Source organism: Rhinopithecus bieti, unplaced genomic scaffold, assembly GCF_001698545.2.
Source record: "Rhinopithecus bieti isolate Rb0 unplaced genomic scaffold, ASM169854v2 scaffold_48197, whole genome shotgun sequence".
NCBI classification, from domain to species: domain Eukaryota; kingdom Metazoa; phylum Chordata; class Mammalia; order Primates; family Cercopithecidae; genus Rhinopithecus; species Rhinopithecus bieti.
Window position 1 is genome coordinate 761832 of NW_016819410.1, and position 23597 is coordinate 785428.

General features: G+C 43.1%; 1 protein-coding gene across 4 annotated transcripts in view; it reads right to left on the bottom strand.

Moving 5' to 3' along the window:
• Positions 1-23597, bottom strand: part of PAG1 (phosphoprotein membrane anchor with glycosphingolipid microdomains 1) — a 141692-nt gene that overhangs the window by 20693 nt on the left and 97402 nt on the right. For 3 of the 4 annotated variants that reach the window (XM_017858960.1, XM_017858958.1, XM_017858959.1), the window contains one exon: positions 611-815. In XM_017858960.1, coding sequence (XP_017714449.1) covers positions 611-735 — 125 coding nt within the window. In that variant the 5' untranslated portion in view covers positions 736-815. Of the gene's footprint in view, positions 1-610; positions 816-3499; positions 3559-23597 lie in introns of those variants that run through there. The other variant, XM_017858961.1, reaches the window with a different exon arrangement.

The window sequence follows — 23597 nt, forward strand, 5'->3', positions numbered from 1 at the left end:
GGGGGGGGTACTGACATTTTACATGAGACAGAGGAGAGAGAGAAAAGTATAACTCTAAAAGAAGGACACTGATGATTATTTCATATACAGCATGTTCCTCTCCTGGGAAAATCATCTGTTTCTTGAGAAACTGAAGGTCTACACTACACATTTTTAATCATAAACAATCCCTCTGAAACCACGTAGCAGCAAACATTCTGTGACTTCCGCGGGGTGGTGGCAAAAAGATGCGCATCACACAAGATTTCAGAACGCCCACAGATGAAGACAAAATCCATGTTGACAAGAGTGTGCTCAAAAGAACTGCAAGACTTTCATTCTGGGAAGTTTAAAATACAAAGAACAGCAAGACTTTCGTTCTGGGAAGTTTAAAATATAAGGGCTCTTCTAGTTGCTCCCCAGCAAAACCAAATATGGGTTTTCCTTCAGTGAATAAAGAATGTCCCGAGATGCTCTGCAGTGGACAGAAGGGAGTTAAAGCTAATGCACAAGTTTCTGGGACAGCTCTGTGGCGGGATTCCATTCCTACCAACAGGTTTTTCACAGAAACTCTTCTGGGTACAGGGGATGTATTAGTTTAAGGCACCGGTATATACACTCTGGTTCTCACCTGTCACAACCAGAGCACAGGAAAATGAGGAAGGTGATGACGAAGAAAATGGCGACAGTGGCCAGACTTCCCCACAGGGTGATCTGCATCTGTCCGCTGCCCAGCAGGCTCCCCGTGGGCCCCATGGCAGGAGCAGGCACTGGTACCAGCCGAGGGAATCAGTCAGTCCTTCAAAGGTGGCGACATGGGGGCAGAGAGCTGCATGCTGCAAAGAGACCAGGGCATTTGGAGAGTAATTCTTGGGTAAAGTGGGAGAATCTGTAATTTGGCCCCTGTCAGGAGCGAGATCTTTGCGCAAAGTCAGAGGAAGCATGTGCTGGATGCTGAGGAGAGCCCCAGACTGGACTTGAAATTGGACTCTGGGCAAGTCCCCTCTATGGTCTAGGCCTTTATTTTTCTTACCTGAAAATGAAAGTGGGAACATACAGCTGCCTGGCCCAGTGTTTGAAGCAACGGATGTCTTGTCTTGGTATGTTTGGGGTGGATTCTTCTATTCTTCTTGTTCTATTTTTTCCCCCCTTCAAATAGGGTCTTGCTCTGTTGCCCAGAGTGCAGTGGCACAATCATGGATCACCACAGCCTTGACCTCCCTGGGCTCAAGCAATCCTCTCCCGAACCACCCCACTGTCCCCTGCTGCAGGGTCTACAGGCATGCACCACCATTCCTGGCTAATATTTTTATTTTTTATAGAGACAAAGTCTCACCATGTTGCCTAAACTGGTCTCGGACTCCTGGGCTCAAGCAATCCTCCTGCCTCAGCCTCCCAAAGTGCTGGGATTACAGTGTGCCACTGCGCCTGGCCTGGATGGATTCTTAATGTCTTCAAATAAAGATTCCAAGTACTCCATAGCAAATAAATACATGCTCATTTGGGTTCATTTTTTAAAAAATCAGAATAGTATATAACAATTCTTATATAGCTTTTGCAAAAATGCAACTCATCATCGGCCCCCGCCCCTCACTGCCTTCTCTCATCTCTCTCACCCACTGTTCTCTGAGAAGGTTTAAGGTCAGTGTAACTAATGAAATAGAAGTCTTTATATTCACCTGCATTTATTTATTCTGAGTATGTTATGTATTCTATGTTTTCACTACCCTGCCATCAGCACCCAATAAATGCATTTTCAAGAGAATGGATGAAGTATGTGCTAAGGATACATCCCCGACAATAAATAAGACCTATTTATAAACAACTGCAAGAGAAGCATAAGAGCTGTATCTAGTACATTTCCGTACCTGGTATGTACCAGGGATTCTGCTAAATGCTCTCCTCATTTAATTGCTGTCACCACCCTGTGTAGGAGGCACGGTTAATCCCCCTTTTACAGAGATGGAAGCTAAATCCCAGCAGAGCGGTGACTTCCCCCGAGTGTCACAGGAGCTAAGTGGCAGGGAGGGATGAGTCCATCTGTCTCAGACTCCAAAGCCTGTGCTCTGCGTCCCTCAAGGAAGCTCCTCGTCACTGTAGGGATGCTGGGACTCACAGGGGTCACTGCGCCCTGTCCCAATACTTCCAAACAGAAGTGGTCAGATTTCTTGTGTGAAATATTTTAAGAGCTACAGATATTTTTAAAATGGAGTTGTATATCAAATGATCTGTCATCACAGAGGCCTTGTTTAAAGAATATTTGCTCAATTCTAGAACATTCTAAATGAAAAGAACTAGCCTTTAAGTTGGTCTTGTGTCATGAATAAAGCAAATACTTTTGGTTTTTGATAATAGTGCAATATCTTCCTTGAAAAAGACTGTCAGTATTTGCATTTTCATTTGCTTCAGTGATAAAGCTGTGACTGTTTTCAGCCATCCCTGAGCACAGATATCAAGACGGCAGAGGTGGCTTCGCAGCAAACCAGGGTGCCTCCTAAGATGGGGAGAATAAAAGCCATTTTGGCAAAGGTGGTTCAATCGGACCAAATTATCTCCAGGTGAAACACTGTCACATTTATGTGAATATTCAAAGTTAAGGAATATTAAAAAGCTGAAGAGGCCAGGCGTGGTGGCTCAAGCCTGTAATCCCAGCACTTTGGGAGGCCGAGACGGGCAGATCACGAGGTCAGGAGATCAAGACCATCCTGGTGAACTCGGTGAAACCCCGTCTCTACTAAAAAAACACAGAAAAATAGCTGGGCGAGGTGGCGGGCACCTGTAGTCCCAGCTACTCGGGAGGTTGAGGCAGGAGAATGGCGTAAACCCGGGAGGCGGAGCTTGCAGTGAGCTGAGATCCGGTCACTGCACTCCAGCCTGGGCGACAGAGCGAGACTCCGTCTCAAAAAAAAAAAAAAAAAAAAAAAAAAAGCTGAAGAAAAAGAGACTTTTACCTACAACGTATGCAGTGTTCCGAGAGATGAAGTTGTTTTCCTATCTTCTAAGGCTCTATAATTACATCAATGCAGGGCTTCCTGTGTAACAAGAACTTCTTTCTTCCTGTGTTTGATTGTATGTATATTATGCCTAACACAACAGGCGCACAGTAACAACAAGTCAAATTACTTTTGCATGTTTGCCCCCAGACAGCTATAACCAAATGAAAATAACCACCACTTCTGTGATTTGTTGATGCAAAGAATAATTCACTTTAAACTGAGACTACAAATTGGCACCACAATAGGTTTTAAAATGCATTCAAGCAAGCACCTAAATCATGGTGACCAACGAAAATATATAAAATACATTTTTATATACAGGTCCAAAGCATAAAACATTTTAGGAATCACAGACAAAAGGTATCTATCTCCTGTGCAGGCATCTGTTTGTTCTTCATTCATTCATACAACAGATTAATTAATGCCTATTTATAAAATGCCATGTTCTTAGAAAAGAGTTTGCTGCGTGAGTTATTCAAAAGCCAGAGACCCATCCATGAAACCTAGTGTGGAATCGCCAATACCTGTCTCCTTTATGTACACGTTTCTCTTTTCTCTCTCCTCTCTCTTAACAGAAGGAGGTCAGTAGAATATGATGAGAGATGTGGGGTGCCCAGCCTATTAGAACAGTGCAGGGAGAAAGAGGATGACAGGGGATGATTACAAGCTGCGGAATAAAGGATGGAACCAAGAGAAAATGTGTTGAAACTCCTGGCTTACTCCCCTTCAATTAGAATTGTCTATAAAGCCACTGAAAGACTTTTCCCCAAGTTCTTACTGTGGACAAAATCCTCACAGTGAACAGAGTGATCACCATGGGGTGTGCGTTTCTGAGTCAGATGCACTGTAGTCCTCAGGGACAAACACCCCAGTTGCTGGGGCAGCTTTCTCCTCTTGGACCTTCTAAGTGCTGTTCTGCAGGAGGACTGTGGGACACCAGTCCCTGTGGTCGTGGGCAGTCCTGGCGGGTCAAGAGTGGCTGCACCAGCAACTGCCACCTACTCTTCTTTAGGGGCCTGGCAGAGTGTGTGTGTGTGTGTGTGTGTGTGTGTGTGTGGCGGCAGGGTGGGGGTGGTGGCTGAGGGGATCTAGACTAACATAATCTTTGATCCTTACAGCAGACCTCCTGGGTGGACGGTTCCCATTTTGGAGAAGATCTGTGCACTGCTACCCTTCTCTCCTGGTCTCTCTCTCTTTTATCTGGATGTTTGTTTCCAAAATTCTGCTGCCCATGCCTTCTCTGGCTATCTCCTTAAATTCTGGCAGCTCAACTACACTAAGCCAAGACTGTCGCCCGCTCACCCTCCTGCTCACATGTCTAGATGGACATCCTGGTAAATGTGTGTTGGTGGACCGGCTCCTCCCCTGTGCATGGAGATGGCCCGCCCCTCCCCCTGTGTGCAGATGCACATGGATCACTTTGTGTTTCACTTTCTTGGAGCAGCTGAGGGTAGAGGCCTTATGCAGAAAGCCCAGTGCTCTGCCCCTAGGCTGCACCCTCATGTATTGGTTTTACTGCCCTTAAATGCAGTGCTTGGGGGTCCTCATTCTGTTCTTTTGAGTGAGGGGAAGGTGGAGGGAAATCAGTGTTCTTTCAGGTGGCCAGGGAGGCTTTTTAAAGGATGAGTGATGGGGGAGAGAGTAAGCGGATAGGAGCCATAGTGTATGGATAGTAAAAGTTACCCTGAACAGGAAGGTCCCTGTGGCAATCATGGCATTTCCAGACTCTACACTGTGCCTACCAGGCTCTCTGTGAAAACGCCACCCAAGGCAGTGCTGTCCTGTGACATGGTTATGGTCCACAAGGACCATCTTATTTTGGGCCGATTCAGTATCAAGTAAGTTATGTCTTGACTATCAGGAATGACCTCTTCCAGTGGAAATACCTGAACCATTTGGAAGAGCATCCCCTTATGATTTTTTTCATGAAGACATTTAAGTCTGTTTCTCTGAATCCTGTTCTTACTTGACTCAATAAACTTGCATTCAACTACAGAATATTATATAGAATATTATTTCTTCTTCTTTTTTTTTTTTTTTTTTTTGAGACAAGGTCTTGCTCTGTCACCTAGGCTGGAGTGCAGTGCTGTGATTACTGCAGCCTTGACTTCCTGGGTCAAGCAATCCTCCCACCGCTGCCTCTTGAGTAGCTGGGAACACAGGCATGCACCACCATACCAAGCTAACTTTTTTTTATTTTTAGTAGAGATGAGGTCTTGTTATGTTGCCTGGCTGTTCTTGAACTCCTCCCACCTTGGCCTCCCAAAGTGCTGGAGTTACAGGCATGAGCCACCACACTGGGCCTATTTCTTCAAAGTTTAAAACATTTTATCAGACCACATGTGTAAATATTCTGAGTTATTCAACACAGGGCAAAGAAGGACCATTTATTTTAATTGTACCTCTACTAACACTTAATTTTGGCACCTGAATGTTGTATTAAGATGAGCCACAGAAGATGGTAATAGTAATGTGATCACAGATTTAGATTAATAGTTGTACATTAATTCTGTTTGCTATAGAATAGGCTTCATTATTGGCTGCACTGATGTAAAGTCATGGCTGGAGACTAATATAATACAAGTATATAGTATTGCTGTAAAAGAGGCAGTGGTATGACCTCAGTCTCCACTCCAATTTTGTATCATTTCGAACTACCGTGAGAACTTGTCGTTAGCCTTGAGAAAGGTCAGTGCTTATGGTTAAAGGACTTTCATTGGGGATTCTTTCACAGATTTGTCTGATTAATTATTTTGGACTAAAATCTCCATACTCTCTTACCCTTTCATATCCACTCATTTGTTTTAATGAATAAGTGATTTAATCACTAGAAAACCACTGGCCTTTTAATTTAACAGCACGTGCCTTTTTTTGTGTGTGTGAGACAAAGTCTCACTCTGTCACCACGCTGGAGTGCAGGGGCGCTATCTCAGCTCACTGTAACTCCACCTCCTGGGTTCAAGTGATTCTCCTGCCTCAGCCTCCTGAGTAGCTGGGACCACAGGGGCGCGCCACCACGCCCAGCTAATTTTGTATTTTNATTAATTATTTTGGACTAAAATCTCCATACTCTCTTACCCTTTCATATCCACTCATTTGTTTTAATGAATAAGTGATTTAATCACTAGAAAAACCACTGGCCTTTTAATTTAACAGCACGTGCCTTTTTTTGTGTGTGTGAGACAAAGTCTCACTCTGTCACCACGCTGGAGTGCAGGGGCGCTATCTCAGCTCACTGTAACTCCACCTCCTGGGTTCAAGTGATTCTCCTGCCTCAGCCTCCTGAGTAGCTGGGACCACAGGGGCGCGCCACCACGCCCAGCTAATTTTTGTATTTTCAGTAGAGACGGGTTTCACCATGTTGGCCAGGATGGTCTCCACCTCTTGACCTCGTGATCCACCCGCCTCCGCCTCCCAAAGTGCTGGGATTATAGGCGTGAGCCACCATGCCCGGCCAGCAGGTGTCACTTTTAACCACAAGGTGGCAGCATAATTCTGTTCTCAGCCCTGTGCAGCACTTTCTTGAAGGAAAGCTGCTCAATTACTGTTGGTGCCTTATGCTTGGCATTTGAATTGTCTTCATCAGCCTGCACTATCAGCCACCAAGATCAATTCCAACAGGGAAAAACACACACACAAATTAATGAAAGGTGCAGACCAAATGGCAGCTACTTATTTCTTTGGCCAAACATCCTTAACAGGTAGGTTCTCTGATCATAGCAAATTCTATAAATAATAATTAGGTCGAGTTGGGATGGCCACTGAGATTAGATATGGAAACAGACACTTTAGAGTTCCTTTGAAGCAGATCTAGGTCAGTAATGACAGTCATTACCTTTTTACAGCTGTTGCAGTTGATATATAATTAAACATGATAGAAGCCACCTCCACTCATGACCCCTCACTGTTGGATGAAATAAGAGCAAGGGCCCAATCCCAGTGGCAATTCTTCCTTCCTGGTCATTACCAGGCGCGGGAACCATGCGGTCAAATGACACGTTATGGGCTCTAAATTAACCAGATTTAATGATGGCAGAGGAAGCAGATTCTTTGGTGGGTTCCCTGGTCCTGTGAGCACACTGACAGCTGCACAGGCTGAGGCGAAATCAACTCTGAACAGAATCCTCAAGCCCCAGAAAGAGTTTTAAGCTACAGTGTGTAAATTCAGGTAGTCTTCCGTTCAGGTTACAGGGAGTGTGCTACAGACAAGCCTGCCACACGGAACTTTGCATGGATGAGTATCTGTTGGAAACACACGGGGAATCACCTACCCAGATGTTTACTGTTCCATCCTGCTAAGGTACAAAGGCTTTTGCCTACACATGACTGTTATCAAGATCTCCCTATTCTGACCCTTCACTGAGTCAGGGGCAGAACACACCCAGAGCGCAGAGGGTGGTGCAAGGTAAGTTTTTCTTGTTTATAGATTCCTGAATCCTTTCTTAATGTCCCCACACAGCGATATCTTGATATCTCTTTCTGCAGCAGTTTAAGAATGAGTGTAGCTGAAAGAAACCTGGAATGCCTTAACATCACGAGACCACACTGACCCTGCTATCAGAACTCGCTGCTCATGGGAGAAAGTGCCCAGCACTCATCCCAAGAGCAAGTTACAAATCCTCATGGCCGTCTGTCAGCATAACCTGATCACTTTTCGTACACACCAGACCTATCGATCCACACAGAGAACAGGAAAGCTGACCCTTTTGGTGGAGGGGTGTGTGGGGCTGTCACTTGTCTTCAAGAATACATTAAACTTACATCACAGAAATAATATAGATTATTGTTTATAAACACTTTTGCCTTCCGACAAGCCAAGAGGCAAGTGAATTTGATGGGTAACGAATGACTTCTAAGGTTGGTTTCCCCCAAATTCTGACTTGGAAGCCAGTTCTCAAGGTTCATTTTGAATGGTGGAAAGAGAGAGACAGGGAGAGAGAGAGGGAGGGGGGAAGTAAGACAGAGAGAGAGAGAGAGAGAGACTGAGAGAGAGAGAGAGACTGAGAGAGAGAGAGAGAGAGAGAGAGAGAGAGAGGAGAGAGGGAGGAAGGCAGAGTGCAGGGGCATGGTCTTTCTAGAAGTCCGTATCACATGCACTCCAACAGAACCCTGAGATGTGCTTCTATTTGGGCTAATATGATACGTTCTACACTGACCGCATAAGGAGCATGGGTAATGGGGGTTCACTTTGTACAAGAAGGCTTCATGGAACATTTCAGACAGTGTGTATTTTGGGCTTTAGGTTCTATTTCTTCCTGCCTTGCATGTTAGCTCATCCAGTCTAATTTCCTTGAGGGCAGGGATGTCTCCACCTCATTTCCCACCATATTCCCAGCACCTCTATGACCTGGGAAATAGGAGCCAGTAAGGAATTTTTATTGAATACATGTTTCTATAGGAAGAATGGTGAGTAGATTCTCAAGTGGATTCTCAAAATGCAAGTTTAATTCATAATTTATACCACAAGGAAGAGAAGGAGAGTAACAGGGATGAGCACACTAAGCAAACAATTAAAAAATAAGCTAAGTGTGTCTTAAGGCAAATCCTTTTTCCTGAGACAGAGTCTTCCTCTGTCGCCCAGGCTGGAGTACAGTGGAATGATCTCAGCTCATGATCCTTTAAGGTAGATGTTACTGAAATCAATTTTAAGGACTCCTGGGTTTTAAGCGATTCCCTGCCTCAGACTCCCGAGTAACTGGGACTACAGGTGCGTGCCACCACGCCTGGGTAATTTTTGTGTAATTTTAGTAGAGATGGGAGTTTCACCATGTTGGCCAGGCTGGTCTTGAACTCCCTACCTCAAGTGATCTGCCAGCCTAGGCCTCCTGAAATGCTGGGATTACAGGCGTGAGTCACTGCACCTGGCCTTAAGGCAAATCCTTCACTCTGGAATGAACACAGCCATCTGGCTTCTCTGTTATTGTCACTGAAGCAGCTGATCTCCTGAGAAAAGTCACAGCACCGAAATATCGGTGTCTTCATCCCCTGCAGCAGGCCTCTCAACTCCAATGATCTCACCATGTCCCCAAGCTTAGTGTTCTACTGACCCCTATCTGCAATGACAATTTCACACCTTCTCCAGCTCCTAGGTTCCTGACACAAGCCTCAAGGGGGCTGGACCTTCCCTTTCTCAAAGGAAAAAGGAGCCTTAAACAGTGTTGGCTCTCTTTCCAATGTTTTCATCTGACAAATCTAAGCATTCTATGAGTCTCACTTCTTTGGGGCAGCTTTCCTGATGCCGAAACCCTCCCACCTCTCAGGTGTAGCTGAGGCCCGTCTTTTACAAGTTTTTTCCTTCCTGGTTCAAAATTGAAATTATGAAGCGATTGAAGTGTCTCCTCTGCTGGGCTAAGCCCCAGGAGGGAGGAACTTTGAATGGACCTATCTGGTTCATAACTGTAGCCCTAGTGTGTGGCACACAGTAGGCACTTAATATTTATTGGATGAAATAATAGTTAAAAGGAAGAAAAGGAGGCAAGAGGAGTGCATATTGATCAGGTCTTCAAAGGTGGTAAGGTCGGAAGAAACCCTTTTGCTCCGTCCTCTCAAGTGATGCTGAAACTTGATGGGGGCACAAGGAACCACAAAAGCCTGCTTGCCCGACCACCTGGCCAGGGTAGGTGGGTCTCCACGGTGCTCCTGCCTGCACATAAGCCATCACTGTGGTTTTACCCAAGTTCCCTCCAGGGTCCCCAAGAGGCTCGCTACATACCAGTTTTGACTCATAGGCTTGACATAAAAAGCACTGAAAAATCGAAGCGAGCACAGACCATGTGTCTGCCAGCCACTTTGCTGCGGGTTATTTTATTTCGTTCTCGTGACCCTTTATGGTAGATGTTACTGAATCAATTTTATGGATGAGGAAACTGAGGCTCAAAGTTAAGTGCCTTATTTAGGGTCATGTAGCTACAGGTTCCCAGACTCTGTCCCCAGCACTTCCTCTTCTAACACACCGCCCAGCACACTCTCAGCCCCATGTATTCACAACCTCCAGGCATCTGACTTGTCTGGGACAGCAGCAGACAGGTGAGGACGTGGGAGCCACACCCATCTCCCTGGCAATCTTAACTTCACTCTATCAGGACTTGTTTTAGTGCCAGAGAGAAGAATGTTCACTCCCGTCTGGTACACCCACTGCTCACTCCCAGCCATGCATTAATCATAAACCTCCTTCCAAGGGATCTGGAGGGCTTTACAAACATCCCACCAGCTTTGCTGTGATGGATGTGGTATTTACAGGCAGGCTGGTTGACTGAGACCAGCACTATTTGCAGTCACACTCTGTTAAGCATTGCTTTGCACTGTTTCTATTTAGCTTCTGAGGGACAGTAATTCAGCCACCTTTTTTTTTTTCCATAATAAAAGACTTAACAAAAAATAAACTTCAGTTTCTTTGCCACAAGGTTCAAAAATGTACTGCTTGACACAAATGCCTCTCAATCAAATTTCCTACTCATGGCTCATGATATTGAAAAGATCCACTTCCTTTTAGCATTTGTTTAGCCTGGGCTAACTACAAATGCCCTGTTTCTGCAGACAGCTACTACCTCACTGGGACTGCACAGCAAAAGATGCTTGATCTGGGAAAAGTAAACCCTCAAGATTGGAGAAGCAGAATTTAAGAGCAGATGATCATTTCATCCAAGGAATGTCAACAGAGGAATTTGTAACACCGGTTCACTGTGAGCTAGTGCCAAGTCAGAGAACGTGTCCTGTGGTCTCTCCCACACCATCAGACGTACTGCCATCGTAAGGACTGCTGGCTTAACAGTGTTAATATCTTACCCAGCACTGGCAAAAATATAGCTGAAATCATTACCCAGTGCTTAAATCATGGCTATCTTTATGATGTTTTAGAACATCATAAAGCCAGGCAAAGTATTTCTTGATTCATAAAAATAGAACAAAAATCCTCAAAACACATCCCTCCAAGTTATTTACTGGTGTTATTGTGAATGACTTAGGGCTGGGGAAATGTCTCAAGAGAGACTAGCTTGATTAGACAAAGTCAGAGCTTGTATTTGAAAATATATGTCCAGAGCTTATCCTCACAGATTTCTGCCAGGAGAGGGCAGGGAAGGCAGATGACTCAAGGGGTGTGATTCCTAAGCCCCTGTAGAGGAAGGGACAGGGTCATGGCTCTTGTAGAATCGAACTTCCCCAAGGGTGGTCCCAGTTAGCAGCACCTGGGAACTTATTGAAATGCAGAATTCTGAACCTTCTCCCAGACTTATGACTCAGACACTCTGGGAGTGGGGCCTGGCAACCTCTATGTTAACAAGCCCTGCAGGTGATCGTGATGCACCCTGAAGTTTGAGAAGCACTGTTCTAGAAGAGCTACTAGATGTATATATGGTGATCTGGGATCTTGTTATAGATTCTGATTTGGCAAATCTGGAGCGGAGCTCAAGAGTCTGCATTTCTGACTGGCTCCCAGGTGACGTCCAGGCTGCTGGTCTGTGAACTACATTTGAAGTAGTACTAGTAGAGATGCTGAAGCTTATACAGCCGGATCCCTGGAGCTGAAACCTGGCTTTCAGCTTTCTCAAAGATTATGGGACGATAAAGTCAGAGCTTCTGTTTCCTAGGAGCCTTCTTGATGTCTTTCCCACTCGAGTCTGGTAAAATGGCAGTGAGTGGCTACATTGCTGCTATGTAGAAGTAAAGACCAGGTTGTGCTCTGTTCTTTTCCACTGAATTGCTGTGTGGCCTGAAGCAAGTCCAAGCGTCCCCATGCCTCAGAGTCCCCTTCTGAAAAATGCAGTCATTTCTAAGGGTTCTTTCGAACTCTTAGCTTCTATCATTTTATAAAAGTTGCCAGTGATTCCTAAAGTCTAAGATAAAAATTCAGGACTTTCCACACAAAGGCGAATGTTGCTCCAGCAAGAACCTTAAATTCTCAAGGTGATCCATAGTTTCAACTCCCAGAAAGCACAGCCTTAGTAATTTAGAGGCAAACCTGATGAGGCCACACCAGTGGGGTGGATGTCAGGAAGAGAAGCCATGGACGGCCTTTTTAGTCAGCGTGCAGTGCCGGGAATCACTCCCGACAGCCCTTCTAAAACACCATTTGCGCTCTGGCAACATGACCATGGTACACCGGGTGCAGGGCTGACTTATGAGTCTCTTTATTTTTTCATTAACATGTACTTGGCATATTTACATATTTACAATTCAAATTTAGAGTAGCCTTTCAACAAAATGTGAAGACAGAACCAAAACACGCAGATGGTGCACGGACAGGTAACGTAGAAAGAAAACACTTCTGAAATCTTTTGAGGCTGTTTAAAGGCATATGCATATGGCCAAAATTTTGAAAAATCTTACACAGAAAGCAAGTTGGAAATGGATCCATTTAATTTCTAATCTCAGGACTTGATAAGCTTGAGGAGGTTCCCAATGTGATAAGAGATTCTGGAGACCTCTGTTTCTATTACTACAGACAGTCTGCACCTCGGGTTGGTTTCACTGGCTTCTTGACTAATACCTTGGATGGTATTTCCTACTCGCTGACACTCTGTCATTCATTAAGCACATAATTGATAAATACCTACTATGTGCCAGGTACAATTTCATCTTCTAATCACACCATGAATATGAAATGATATTGGACCACTATAAACTTTGCAAGAGGTAGAAACTGTTTAGGATTAGGTTCCTAATACAGAGCTATATTTTGACCACAAATGAAAAGCCATTTATTGTTGAACTCCAAGCTTGTGCAATCAGAATAAAAAAGCCACAAGCTCTTTCACTTCTACCATGTTGCACTAGAAACAACATTGAATCACAATAATTGCTGCTGGATTCTGTTTAGCCTGGCGGCAGAGGCTCCATGGCATTGATGCAGCTGCAATGCCCTTGGACTGATGTTGTTTCAAGCTGAGAACTGTCCCCAATGTGTCTGGTGGATTCCAAAGACACCCTTTGCATGTTCACAGGGTGGAAGGGACTCCCTCCCATGTGTGCACTTGCCCACAGCGAGGGCCAGCGGCCTCTGAGGATGGGCTGGGTCCCAGGGACCAGGAAGCCGCTGTCTAGAGCCTACCTCCCCCACTTTCTGAATGGAAGAAAACTGCTTTCACTTTACAGTTCAAGCGAAAGCTTAAAACAGCAAATATTCATGCAAGAGGTGACACATGCATTTGAAATCACACCAAGGCATAAATGACTGGCAACCATGTCACCTGGTGAAGAAAAGAGGGGAAGGAAAAGGATGAGAGGGCTGAGGCCAGGATGCAGGGGCGTTGTGCATTTGAGAGAGACAGGACATGGGAAAATAGACTTAGGGGGCTTTCCAGGTAAATGTTTTCTGCTTCACCTCTTTGCCTATGGCTGGCCTTAATCCAGGGGCAATTCTGTGAGAATGACATATGTATGTATGTATGTATGTATGTATGTATGTATATATTTATATACTCCAATACATCGATCTTCCTCTCCTCCATTGTCCAATTTAGGGAAGATAAAGCTAAGTCAACAGAGGTGGGGGAAATCAGTACGACAGAACAGTAACACTGGTGCAGATCCTGTTCTTCAGTCAGACATGGCTGAATTTGTGGAACTCAGTGATCAGAATCAGTCATGCTCTTTGGAAAAGGTTCTTGTTCATTTCAAAGGCTGCTAATACCTTGGGGGAGCCAAAAAGACTTTGGACCTGATACAAAAGGCAATATGGAGAAAACTGGAGGGTCTCTAGTAGAGACACAACAATGGGACAGAACATTTCTGAGCAAGTGCATGTTCTGTCAACTTAAGTGATGAGTGTGATTGTGGCCCTGCGGAATACCCAGCCTCCATCTGTATCAGAGCACGTGGCCTGCAGGTCCCTTCAGCACACCTGCCCCTCCATCTGTCAGCCTCATAGGCTTCACTTGCCGTCCTTCCCAGGCAAAGATGCCCTCCAGACTCCCTCACTCCCTGACGTTCTCCCAGTCCCGCCTTGTAACACAGGAGGCAATTTGTTAAAGGGCCGAGGCCCAGATATAATCGAGTTAGAGAGGGGCCCAAGAATCTATATTTTAATTTTAAAATTTAAATTGTAATTATTTTTTGGGACGGGATCTTGCTCTGTCGCCCAGGCTGGAGCGCAGTGGAACAATCTCGGCTCACGGCAACCTCCGCCACCCAGAGACACAGGTTCAAGCTATTCTCCCATCTCAGCCTCCCAAGTAGCTGGGACTACAGGCATGTGAAACCATGCCTGGCTAATTTTTGTATCTTTAGTACAGATGGGGTTTCATCATGTTGGCCAGGCTGGTCTCGAACTCGTGACCTCAAGTGATCTGCCTGCCTCAGCCTCCAAAGTGCTGGGATTACAGGCGTGAGCCACTGCGCCTGGCCAAGAATCTATATTTTTATCTTATGTCCTAAGTGATTCCAAAGTAGGTCATCCACTGGAAACCCTTTGAAGGACACAGGTCTGGAGCTTGTGAGTTCTGGACTGCCCAATCCTGAGTCTATTCTCTACCCTTCTCTCCCTGTGTGGGCACTGAAGTGCCACCTCTTCCTGGTCCCTTTGCATCTCACTGGTTCTGCAGACAAGCCTCACTGTGTTCCTGGTTCACCGTGTGAAAGTAAAAATCTAATCTCCCAGTGGGTCTCCATGGGCAGAGGCAGTGAAACTCCAGAAGTCCACAGGGAGAACTCAGAAAACTGACCCTCTTTAGAAAGCCACGGAGCAAATGTGATTACAAGACCTCATGCACCAAAAAGAATGCAATTCTGAACATCTTTATAGCTAATGAAAATCACATTGTCTTCCTCAAGATTTTCTATTTTTTTTTCTATTTGGAAATCATGAATAAAATAGAAGTTATGGGTTAAGGCTGTGTTTATGAAAATTCTTGGCGTATAATGTGAACAGTTTTATATTTTGAATGTCACAGTGGGTTTCAAGTTGAAGAATCATATGTGGAACTTACATTATACGCCATTGTATTAAGAACTTTTTTGGAGAGGCCTTAGAATATGGATTCATTAAGCTAACATTTTAAAGACAGCCTTCCCTTGTGCTGAGTTCAAAGCCCTTTGTATGTAAGGCAGTCAATACGGTCACTCTACCCCCAATTTCCATTTTGTTTGGAAAGTAGAGCCAAGGAAAGTCTTCAGGTTGTTCAATGAGAGCGAATATCATGGTATGGCTCTGACGGCCCTGCCCCTTTCACTTCTCTATGCTATGTTTTCACTCCTTTTCTGGAAGGGGTATTTTAAAGCATTCAATAGAGAGGCAGAGAGGAGAGAGAGAGAGAGAGGAGAGAGAGAGAGAGAGGAGAGGGACGGGAGGGAGGGAGGGAGAGAGAGAGAGGGAGAGAAGAGGAGAGAGAGAAGGAGAGGAGAGAGAAAGAGGCGAAGGAGGGAAGAGGGAGAAGAGGGAGAGAAGGGGAAGAGAGAGAGAGAGGAGGAGAGAGAGAGAGAGAGGAGAGAGAAGAGAGAGAGAGAGAGAGAGAGAAGCCTATGATAAAGCGGCAAGGTCTGCAGGTAGGGACAGGCATATATTAGAGATGTGTTGTGGGAAGTGCAGGAAAAAGGTGCCAACCACATCTTCTAGAAATGTGGAAGTTACTTGAAGTTAATTTATCATAAAAGAAACATGGATGTTTATGGAGTACAAGGTTCTGTTAAGAACTTTAAAAAATAGGATAGGCGTGGTGGTTCACACCTATAATCCCAGCACTTTGGGAGGCTGACGTGCGTGGATCAACTGAGGTCAGGAATTCGAGACCAGCCTGGCCAACATGGTGAAACCCCATCTCTACTAAAAATAGAAAGAAAAAAAAAATTAGCCGAGTGTGGTGGCAGGCACTTGTAATCCCAGCTACTCGGGAGACTGAGGCAGGAGAATCGCCTGAAGCTGGGAGGTGGAGGTTGCAGTGAGCTGGCTGAGATCGTGCCACTGCACTCCAGCCTGGGCGACAGAGCAAGACTCTGTCTCAAAAAAAAAAAAAAAAAAAAAAAAAAGAAAAAAGAAAAGAAAAGGAAAAAAGAACTTAAAAAATAAAACATGGGAGCTTGAAGAACTGCACATGGAGTCAGGAACCCAAGTTCACGCTTCTCTGCCACTGAGGCTTTGAGGAGGTCTGGCTATGCTAAGAGCATAGACTATACTTCTTTTGAGTGGCACCTCCTAGAAGCATGAGGTTTGCACTAAATAGCCGTGGCAGTGGTCCTGCCAGTGCTTACTATGAGAAATATAACAGTGGAATCTGGTCCAGGGAGAATTAGTGTGTGCTTATTTCTCATGCCTCTATTACAGGAAAATTTCAAGAAAAATAGACTTACAAAATGGGACAAGAAGATGTGTTTTTAGGACAAAAGAAAACTCATCTAGGAAAATCAAGGTAGCCACTGACATCTAGTAACTGCTATTGGGAAAAGCAGTATGTATCATTTTTGTCTTTTGGATTAAATAATATAAGCTATGTGGCTTTATTCTAGCTCTTTTTGTAAGCAATTATTTTAACAGTTATGTGATTTCTAGACACAAATTGTAAAACAATATGCTATTATCCCATAAACAAGAATAATTCAGTCTTTTTCACATCACATATTTTAGGCCTTTCTCCAAACTCTTCAAAACTCTACTTCATTGTACTTCTTAATGAATTGCCACATTATAATGTTTCAGGAATAAACAAACTTTGGGGGCAACTGGCCCACTAGTAGTCACTGGTAACACTTTGCTTCCCTTTACGAAGAACATAATTAAGAACAATATAAGGTATTCTGCAGTAGCCACTTATCTATCATACGTCTTTGATTCTGCAGCCAGGATCCAACTAAGACACCAAGATGCATGACTGCAGTATAGTTCTCAAACTATTAATACTCTCCCAAAGACTGTATCATAATACTACTACTGCAAGAATTTAAAAGGGTACGGTGAACCTGACAGATCAAATTCCAATCTCATGTTTCCTAACAGAGTGGTGTTCTGCCCCACTTCCTCTCATCTATGACTTGGTGTGGTTTCAGGTGAACTGAAGGACACGCACTGCCACAGCTCACTGGAATACCAACATCCTCCAGGACTGCAGCTGGCATGGCCCTACTGCGTGAGCTTGGGACTCCATGAGGTAGCAGCTGAACCTACTGATGAAGTAATGTCATAAAAGTAGCTTTTATAAAATATTAATATAAGAAATTATCTTGATTTATCTGCATTTCTCATAAAACTATTAATGACATTGTTCTACTGTGTGGTACATAAAGCTTTATGTGTCTGTGTGATAAACTCTTAGAGATTTTAGTTCTTAGCAGAAGGTGTTCTGTCCCAGTGAACTAGTTTGCCTTTTTGTATAAAAGATAAACTACACGTACAAAAATCATATTTCCTTTCTTCTTTTCCCTTCACATGGCTGGCTGGATGCTCAAAGCTGTAATTATCTTTAATTATAGCAATTACCTTCGTCTAGCTCTTTCTTTCCTCTGCCTACACCAATGCCAATTACAAGTTTTTTATTTCATATGTTTTAAAAAATCTTATGTGTCTTTATTATAACAACTTCAATATTTTTAGAAGCAGATATTAATTTCTGAATAATGGATACATGAAACTTGAAGGTTAATTACCACGGACTGTGCCTTTATAGATTTTAAGAGTTCCCAATCTCCAGATTATACTTTAGAAGGAAAACACATTTTCAAAAGAGCAAAGAATAAAAGGAAAAAGGAAGGAAGACAGGAAAAGACTTTCCCATCAAACTAACCTTAGGGACCATAAGTTCTGATCTCTAAAAAATAATTAAGTATTACCCAGATGATAAGATATAAGATACAAAGACTAAGATGGTGAAAATCAAACCAACGGTATCCTAAAGACTATGGCGACCTATTAAATTAGACCAGTGGTGTTTAACCCTGGCTATCCATTGTAAATTTTTTTTTAAGACGAAGCCTCTGTCACCCTTGCTGGAGTACAGTCGTGTGATCATAGCTCACTGTAACCTTTAACTCCTGGGCTCAAGAGATCCTCCCACCTAGGCCTCTTAAGTAACTAGGACTACAGGCATGTACCACCACATCTGGTTAATTTTTATTTATGTATTGTTGAGATGGAATTTAGCTATGCTGCCCAGGCTGGACTTGAACTCCTGGCCTCAAGTGATCCTCCTACCCTGGCTTCTGAAAGTGCTGGGATCACAGGTGTGAGCCACTGTGCCCAGCCCAAACTTTTCACAGTACACTAATGCCCAGGCCGAACTCTCAAAGTTGGCTTAATAGATCAGGGATGGGGCCTGGATATTGGTATTTGTGAATGTGTCCCCAGGGCATCTGAATATATGGTTGGGACTGAGAATCACTGAGCTAGACTATTCATTCATATTTCTAAACTCTTAACTAGCAGATGCTATTTCATCTTACTTCTCTTGTAGTATTGGAACAAGTCATAATCAAGATGTGGCAAGATAAAACAGATATAGTTCATTGTTCCTCTTCCCACACAACGAGTCTACACTCTGATTCACATAAACCAGAGTTTCTCACATGTATATCCTTAAAGCCCAGGTCAAAACAGATGATGTTTTGAATCTATTCCAGAAGGTGGTATCTGAGCTCACACAACATAAAGACTCAGATTTAGAAGATATGGATTTTGAGCCACATTTTTTTTGCTTGTTTGCTATATTATTTCTATGTAGTTTTCTCTGCATCCTTCAAAAGTTATACAGCTACTGTAATTTATCATAGAAATTAAAATAGCATTATTTTAAAGTATTTTCAAATATAAAAATTTCGATAAGAAATATATAAAATCTCTTGGCCTGTTACTTGTTTGAGGGTAATACGCCACTGTTTTTAAGCTGTATGTCAAAGCTGATCTAAAATACATTTCTCTATCCACTTACAAAATGATCCATAATTCTTAGAGGGAAAGAATGTACAATAAATCAATACATTCTTATGACAATAACTTTTATGATTTAGGCCATTTTAGCTTTTCTATTGACCTTCATTGTTTAAATGGACACAGTACACTTTGTTCAGCTCAGTTTGACCAACATTCATTTAAGGGTCGTCATGGGGCAGGTGGACCCAACCACTCCAGCCTCAGCTGGTTCCTTGGTCTCCTTGACCATGACTTCTCATGTGCTTTTTCTTTCTAGCCCTTGACCATGTCGAGCTTCCCCTCACCTGGACCTTTTATACTAGCTGTTTGTTTTCTGGAATGAACATCCTTCAGGTCACCATACAGCTGGTTCCTCCTTATTTTTTCAGTCTTGCTTAAAGATCATGTTCTTAGAAAAGCATTCTATGACCAACCATTCTAAAACTCTCCCGTCCACTCCACTACACTCAGCCTTCATCTCATTACCCTGCTGTCTTTTCCTGTTATCCTTACCTGAAAGCATATTATTTATTGGCCTTTGTGTTTATTGTTGTATGCACAACCTCTAGAATAGAACCTTCATGAGCACAAACTCCATGTTTGTCTTTGCAGCTATAACTAAGGCACTGATATGGTTTGGCTGTGTCCCCACCCAAATGTCATCTTGAATTTTAGCTCCCACTATTGCCACATGTTATGGGAGAGACCTGATGGGGAGATAACTGAATAATGGGAGTGGTTTCCCCCATACTGTTCTCATGGTAGTGAGTAAGTCTCACAAGATCTGATGGTTTTATAAGGGGAAATTCCTTTTGCTTGGTTCTCATTTTCTCTTGCCTGCCACCATGTAAGACATACCTTTCACCTTCCTCCATGATCGTTTGAGGACTCTCCAGCCACATGGAACTGTGGGTCCATTAAACTTCTTTTTCTTTATAAATGACCAGTCTCAGATATGTCTTTATCAGCAGCATGAAAATGGACTAATACATGCACTAACAGCAGAGCAGGTGCTTAGTAAATATTGATGGAGTGAATAAATGCATATCTTTGCAGTCTTACTAAGAATAGTACCAAAAATAATCCTGTATTCTTTAAGGTTGTAACTACTGATGGTTAATAGATAATGAATGTGTACAGTTGCAATTTTATTTTAAGCTATAGTCCCTCATGCAATATGCACATGTTGGGGTTTTAATTAGATTCACAGTGCCAGCTACTTTTGCAGAGAAGGCGTTTTGCAGCCTGTGCCTTGCTGACCTCTGGCTGGCTCTAAGCTTCTGGTAGAGAGGGCTTCTCCATTTGCACATTTTGCAATCTTAGTTGTTCCTTTCGATTTCCAGCAGAAGGCAGTTAGACATTAATGTCTGAAACTGTACTTCCAATCATCTGTTGAGGTTTCTTTAGATCACTTTATTGGGAGTAACACCATGTTTATTTGGCATAGGGTCCTCAGTCTGCCATGGCAAAGTTTTTGGGTCTCTTGCAATTGTTCATTTCCATACATGTCAGCTTGAGATGGGAGGTATATTACAGAAAGAATCCATTTAAGTTAGTGGACTCATTACAGCCTGGGATCTTTTGTTAGTAATCTTATCCTTCCATTATTACCACATGATACTGAGAGTACTGGCCAAGAAGTCAGCTGCAATATCTTCAGGACAAATCCTACTGACATATGGAATGACAGTTGGGCACTACCACTATTTTGAGGCACTTCTGTTTGGTCTAGACTAGCGCTTTAAGCCATATTGATAACACACTCTGCCAGCCTTCCAAACATGTGCCTATGTTTGCATGTCAGCTCCATTCAGTATCTTCAGTATTTCAGATTGCCATTCAGCAGAGAAAAGTATATTTGACACCTCTACCAAAATCAGCTACATTTGTATCTTGTGCAACATGCATAGTTCAGTGCCCTTGCCCAGAGTAGGCACCCAATAAATATTAATTCCTTTTGCTGCTTCCCTGGCTGGTTTAACAAAATGTTATTTTATTCAAAAATGTACTTAAAGAAGAATCTGCATCTTCCTACATTCAAAGCAAGCTGATTCTGCTATTATGATTTATAATTTATAATTGAATTTAACACAGCTGTAACTAAAACAGAGAAATAATCAGATACCAGCTGTCCATTTGAATATATTATATATACATTTAGTTTTTAAAATGAGCAGGTTCTTCTGAATCCAGTGATGAATTTTAATGTCAGGAAAAGAGGCACAACCAGACATTGTGTTGTGTGACGCAGCAGGAAACCCTGGGCACTAGCTAGAAAGTCTAACGATAATGCAAACTTGCATTGATCAAGCCTCGAAGTCCACCTACCAGAACTTAAAGACATTTTTTTCACTTCTATCACTTAAATCATCAAATAGCGAGCAAGAATTTTGCCTACCCATGTCAGTCAACTCACATCCACAAGACAGAAGTTTGTGTGTAAGTTTCTGTGAGAAAGTATCAGACCAAATTTCAGACACTGTATAACTATCCAGAATCATTATCATCCATATGCCAATTTAAAAGGCAGAGGTATGGGTCAAAAGATGATGACAAATTATGGTAACCACACATTTGAGAAAACACCCAAGGAGATTGGCTCCTCTCCCTAGCTGTGAAATACCATAGTGGTTTAAGGTGTGGCTTTGGGTTCTTTTCCTGATTTTGCAGCATATTATCTTCCTAGACACGTCATCCACAACCATGCCTTCATTTCCCATCAGGCTGCCATGATCCCAGATCTGTATCTTTGGCCCAAGCCTCTTTTCTGAGCTGCCATCCCATATCCAGCTGCACCTGGGCTTCTCTACCTGGGTGTCCCCAGGCCCTCTGCCTCAGTGTGCGCAAGGCTGGACTCTCCATTGTCCTCTGCCTATGGAGTCATCCTCCAGGGCCCCTCTCTCTGGAAATGGTGCCACCTTCAGTTAGTTGGCCAAGGTCAAATCCCAGGTCCTCCCTGTTTGCCACCCTCTCAGTTTCCTCCCACATCCAATTCAACATCAAGTTCCCCCTGCCCTTTGTTTTTGAGACAGAGTTTTGCTTTGTCACCTAGGCTGGAGCACAGTTGCAGGATCTCGGCCCACTGCAGCCTCTGCCTCCTGGGCTCAAGAGATTCTCCTGCCTCAGCCTCTGGAGTAGCTGGGATTGCAGGTGCCTGCCACCACGCCTCGCTAAGTTTTGTATTTTTTTTAGAGATAGGGTTTCACCATGTTGGCCAGGCTGGTCTCGAACTCCTGACCTCAAGTGATTCACCCACCTCGGCCTCTCAAAGTTCTGGGATTACAGGCATGAGTCACTGCACCCGGCCTCAAGACATATGCTCAATATAAAATGTTCAATATGATATAAATTCTTTACAGTGCTAGTATTAAAAACCATAGACTGTTCAGGGATCTCTGAAATCTAGTCCCACATATTTGCATTGACATTTTATTTACTAAAAAGTCATTGCAGTAATTCAAAATATTTTTAGGGTTTGCCAGGGTAAAATTCTCAGATTTTGGGCTTACAACTTTGTACATAACTTCTAGTTTGGCAAACAAACATAAAAAATGTGGAATCCCCCTAAAAGATTTTATGTGTAAGTAGAGTCATCGAATTTAGAATATCAAGCCCCAGATGGTTTATCAGTAGCAACAAAAACTGCTTTCCTTGCCAACACAAATTTTATAAACCGGAAATCATTCTCAGGCATGCAAAGACAGACATATCAGGTCTACGAATACTTACGACTATGTGCTTGGCACTATGTTAGGTACTTCATTACATGGCCCACAAAACATTACTTTAAAAACAAACGAGAGTTCAAAACAAGAGAAGTATTTACTCTTTGTAGCAAAGGCACTGAAGTCTTTCCAGAAAGTGACCCATACTCCAGTGCTGTAGAGCAAGACAGGGACTAGCAGCCTTTGAAAGCCAATGCAAGACCATCAACAAACCTGTGCTGGGCTGTCTTGAAAATGTTAATTAATTTATATTCATTTTTCTTTTCTGATGACATAAATTGTTGGAGATTCAATATTTCTGTTGTTGTTAACAGCAAACGACTCTAAATGTGATGGAATGGCCACGTAAACATGTCTTTGTACAATCATTATTAAGGAAATAAGGAATGAGGCTTGTAGCTTCAGCAGCTTCCCCTGTCACTCAGAGAGGAAGAAAGTGAGAGACATAAGGATCAGAGCCACAGTTCTTAATCACCTTACCACTAAGACTTTCTAAAATCATAAGAGGAACAGCAGTACAATGGACATTCAGTGTTTGGGAATGATGTACAATTGGGTGGATAGACGGCCCTTTTGTGGGCTTTGGAGCTTCTGGAGGTGGTGGGTTGGGTAAAGCAGGCTGAAGTCAGGAGGCAGAGCCCGAGAACCATCTGATCTCTACCATTTAAGGAGCTTAGAAGTTCCATAATTATAAAAAAGCTGGCACCACCCTCAATGCACATTTGCCATATTTCTACACTACACATTCTTGAATACCCTTTGATGTTCTATTTATTTCAAAGAGGATAGGTATTTTTTGATCCAGTTCATATCACTGATTGGAGGTATTTTAGCTGCCAGATAAATAAATCTCCATTGAATGCAATTTATGGGATCCAAAAGCAATGTATGGATCAATCTAGAGCTATATGAAGCTTAGCTGGTTTTATGAAAATACTCGTAACAGTAAAAAGAAATCAATAACAATGTATTAAGGTTTTTGTTCTTTGTATAGGTTTTGAAATGAGTTCTTACCCATGATAAAAGGCCTTAAATATTTTGGGAGCTGAAATATTGTACTTGACTGTC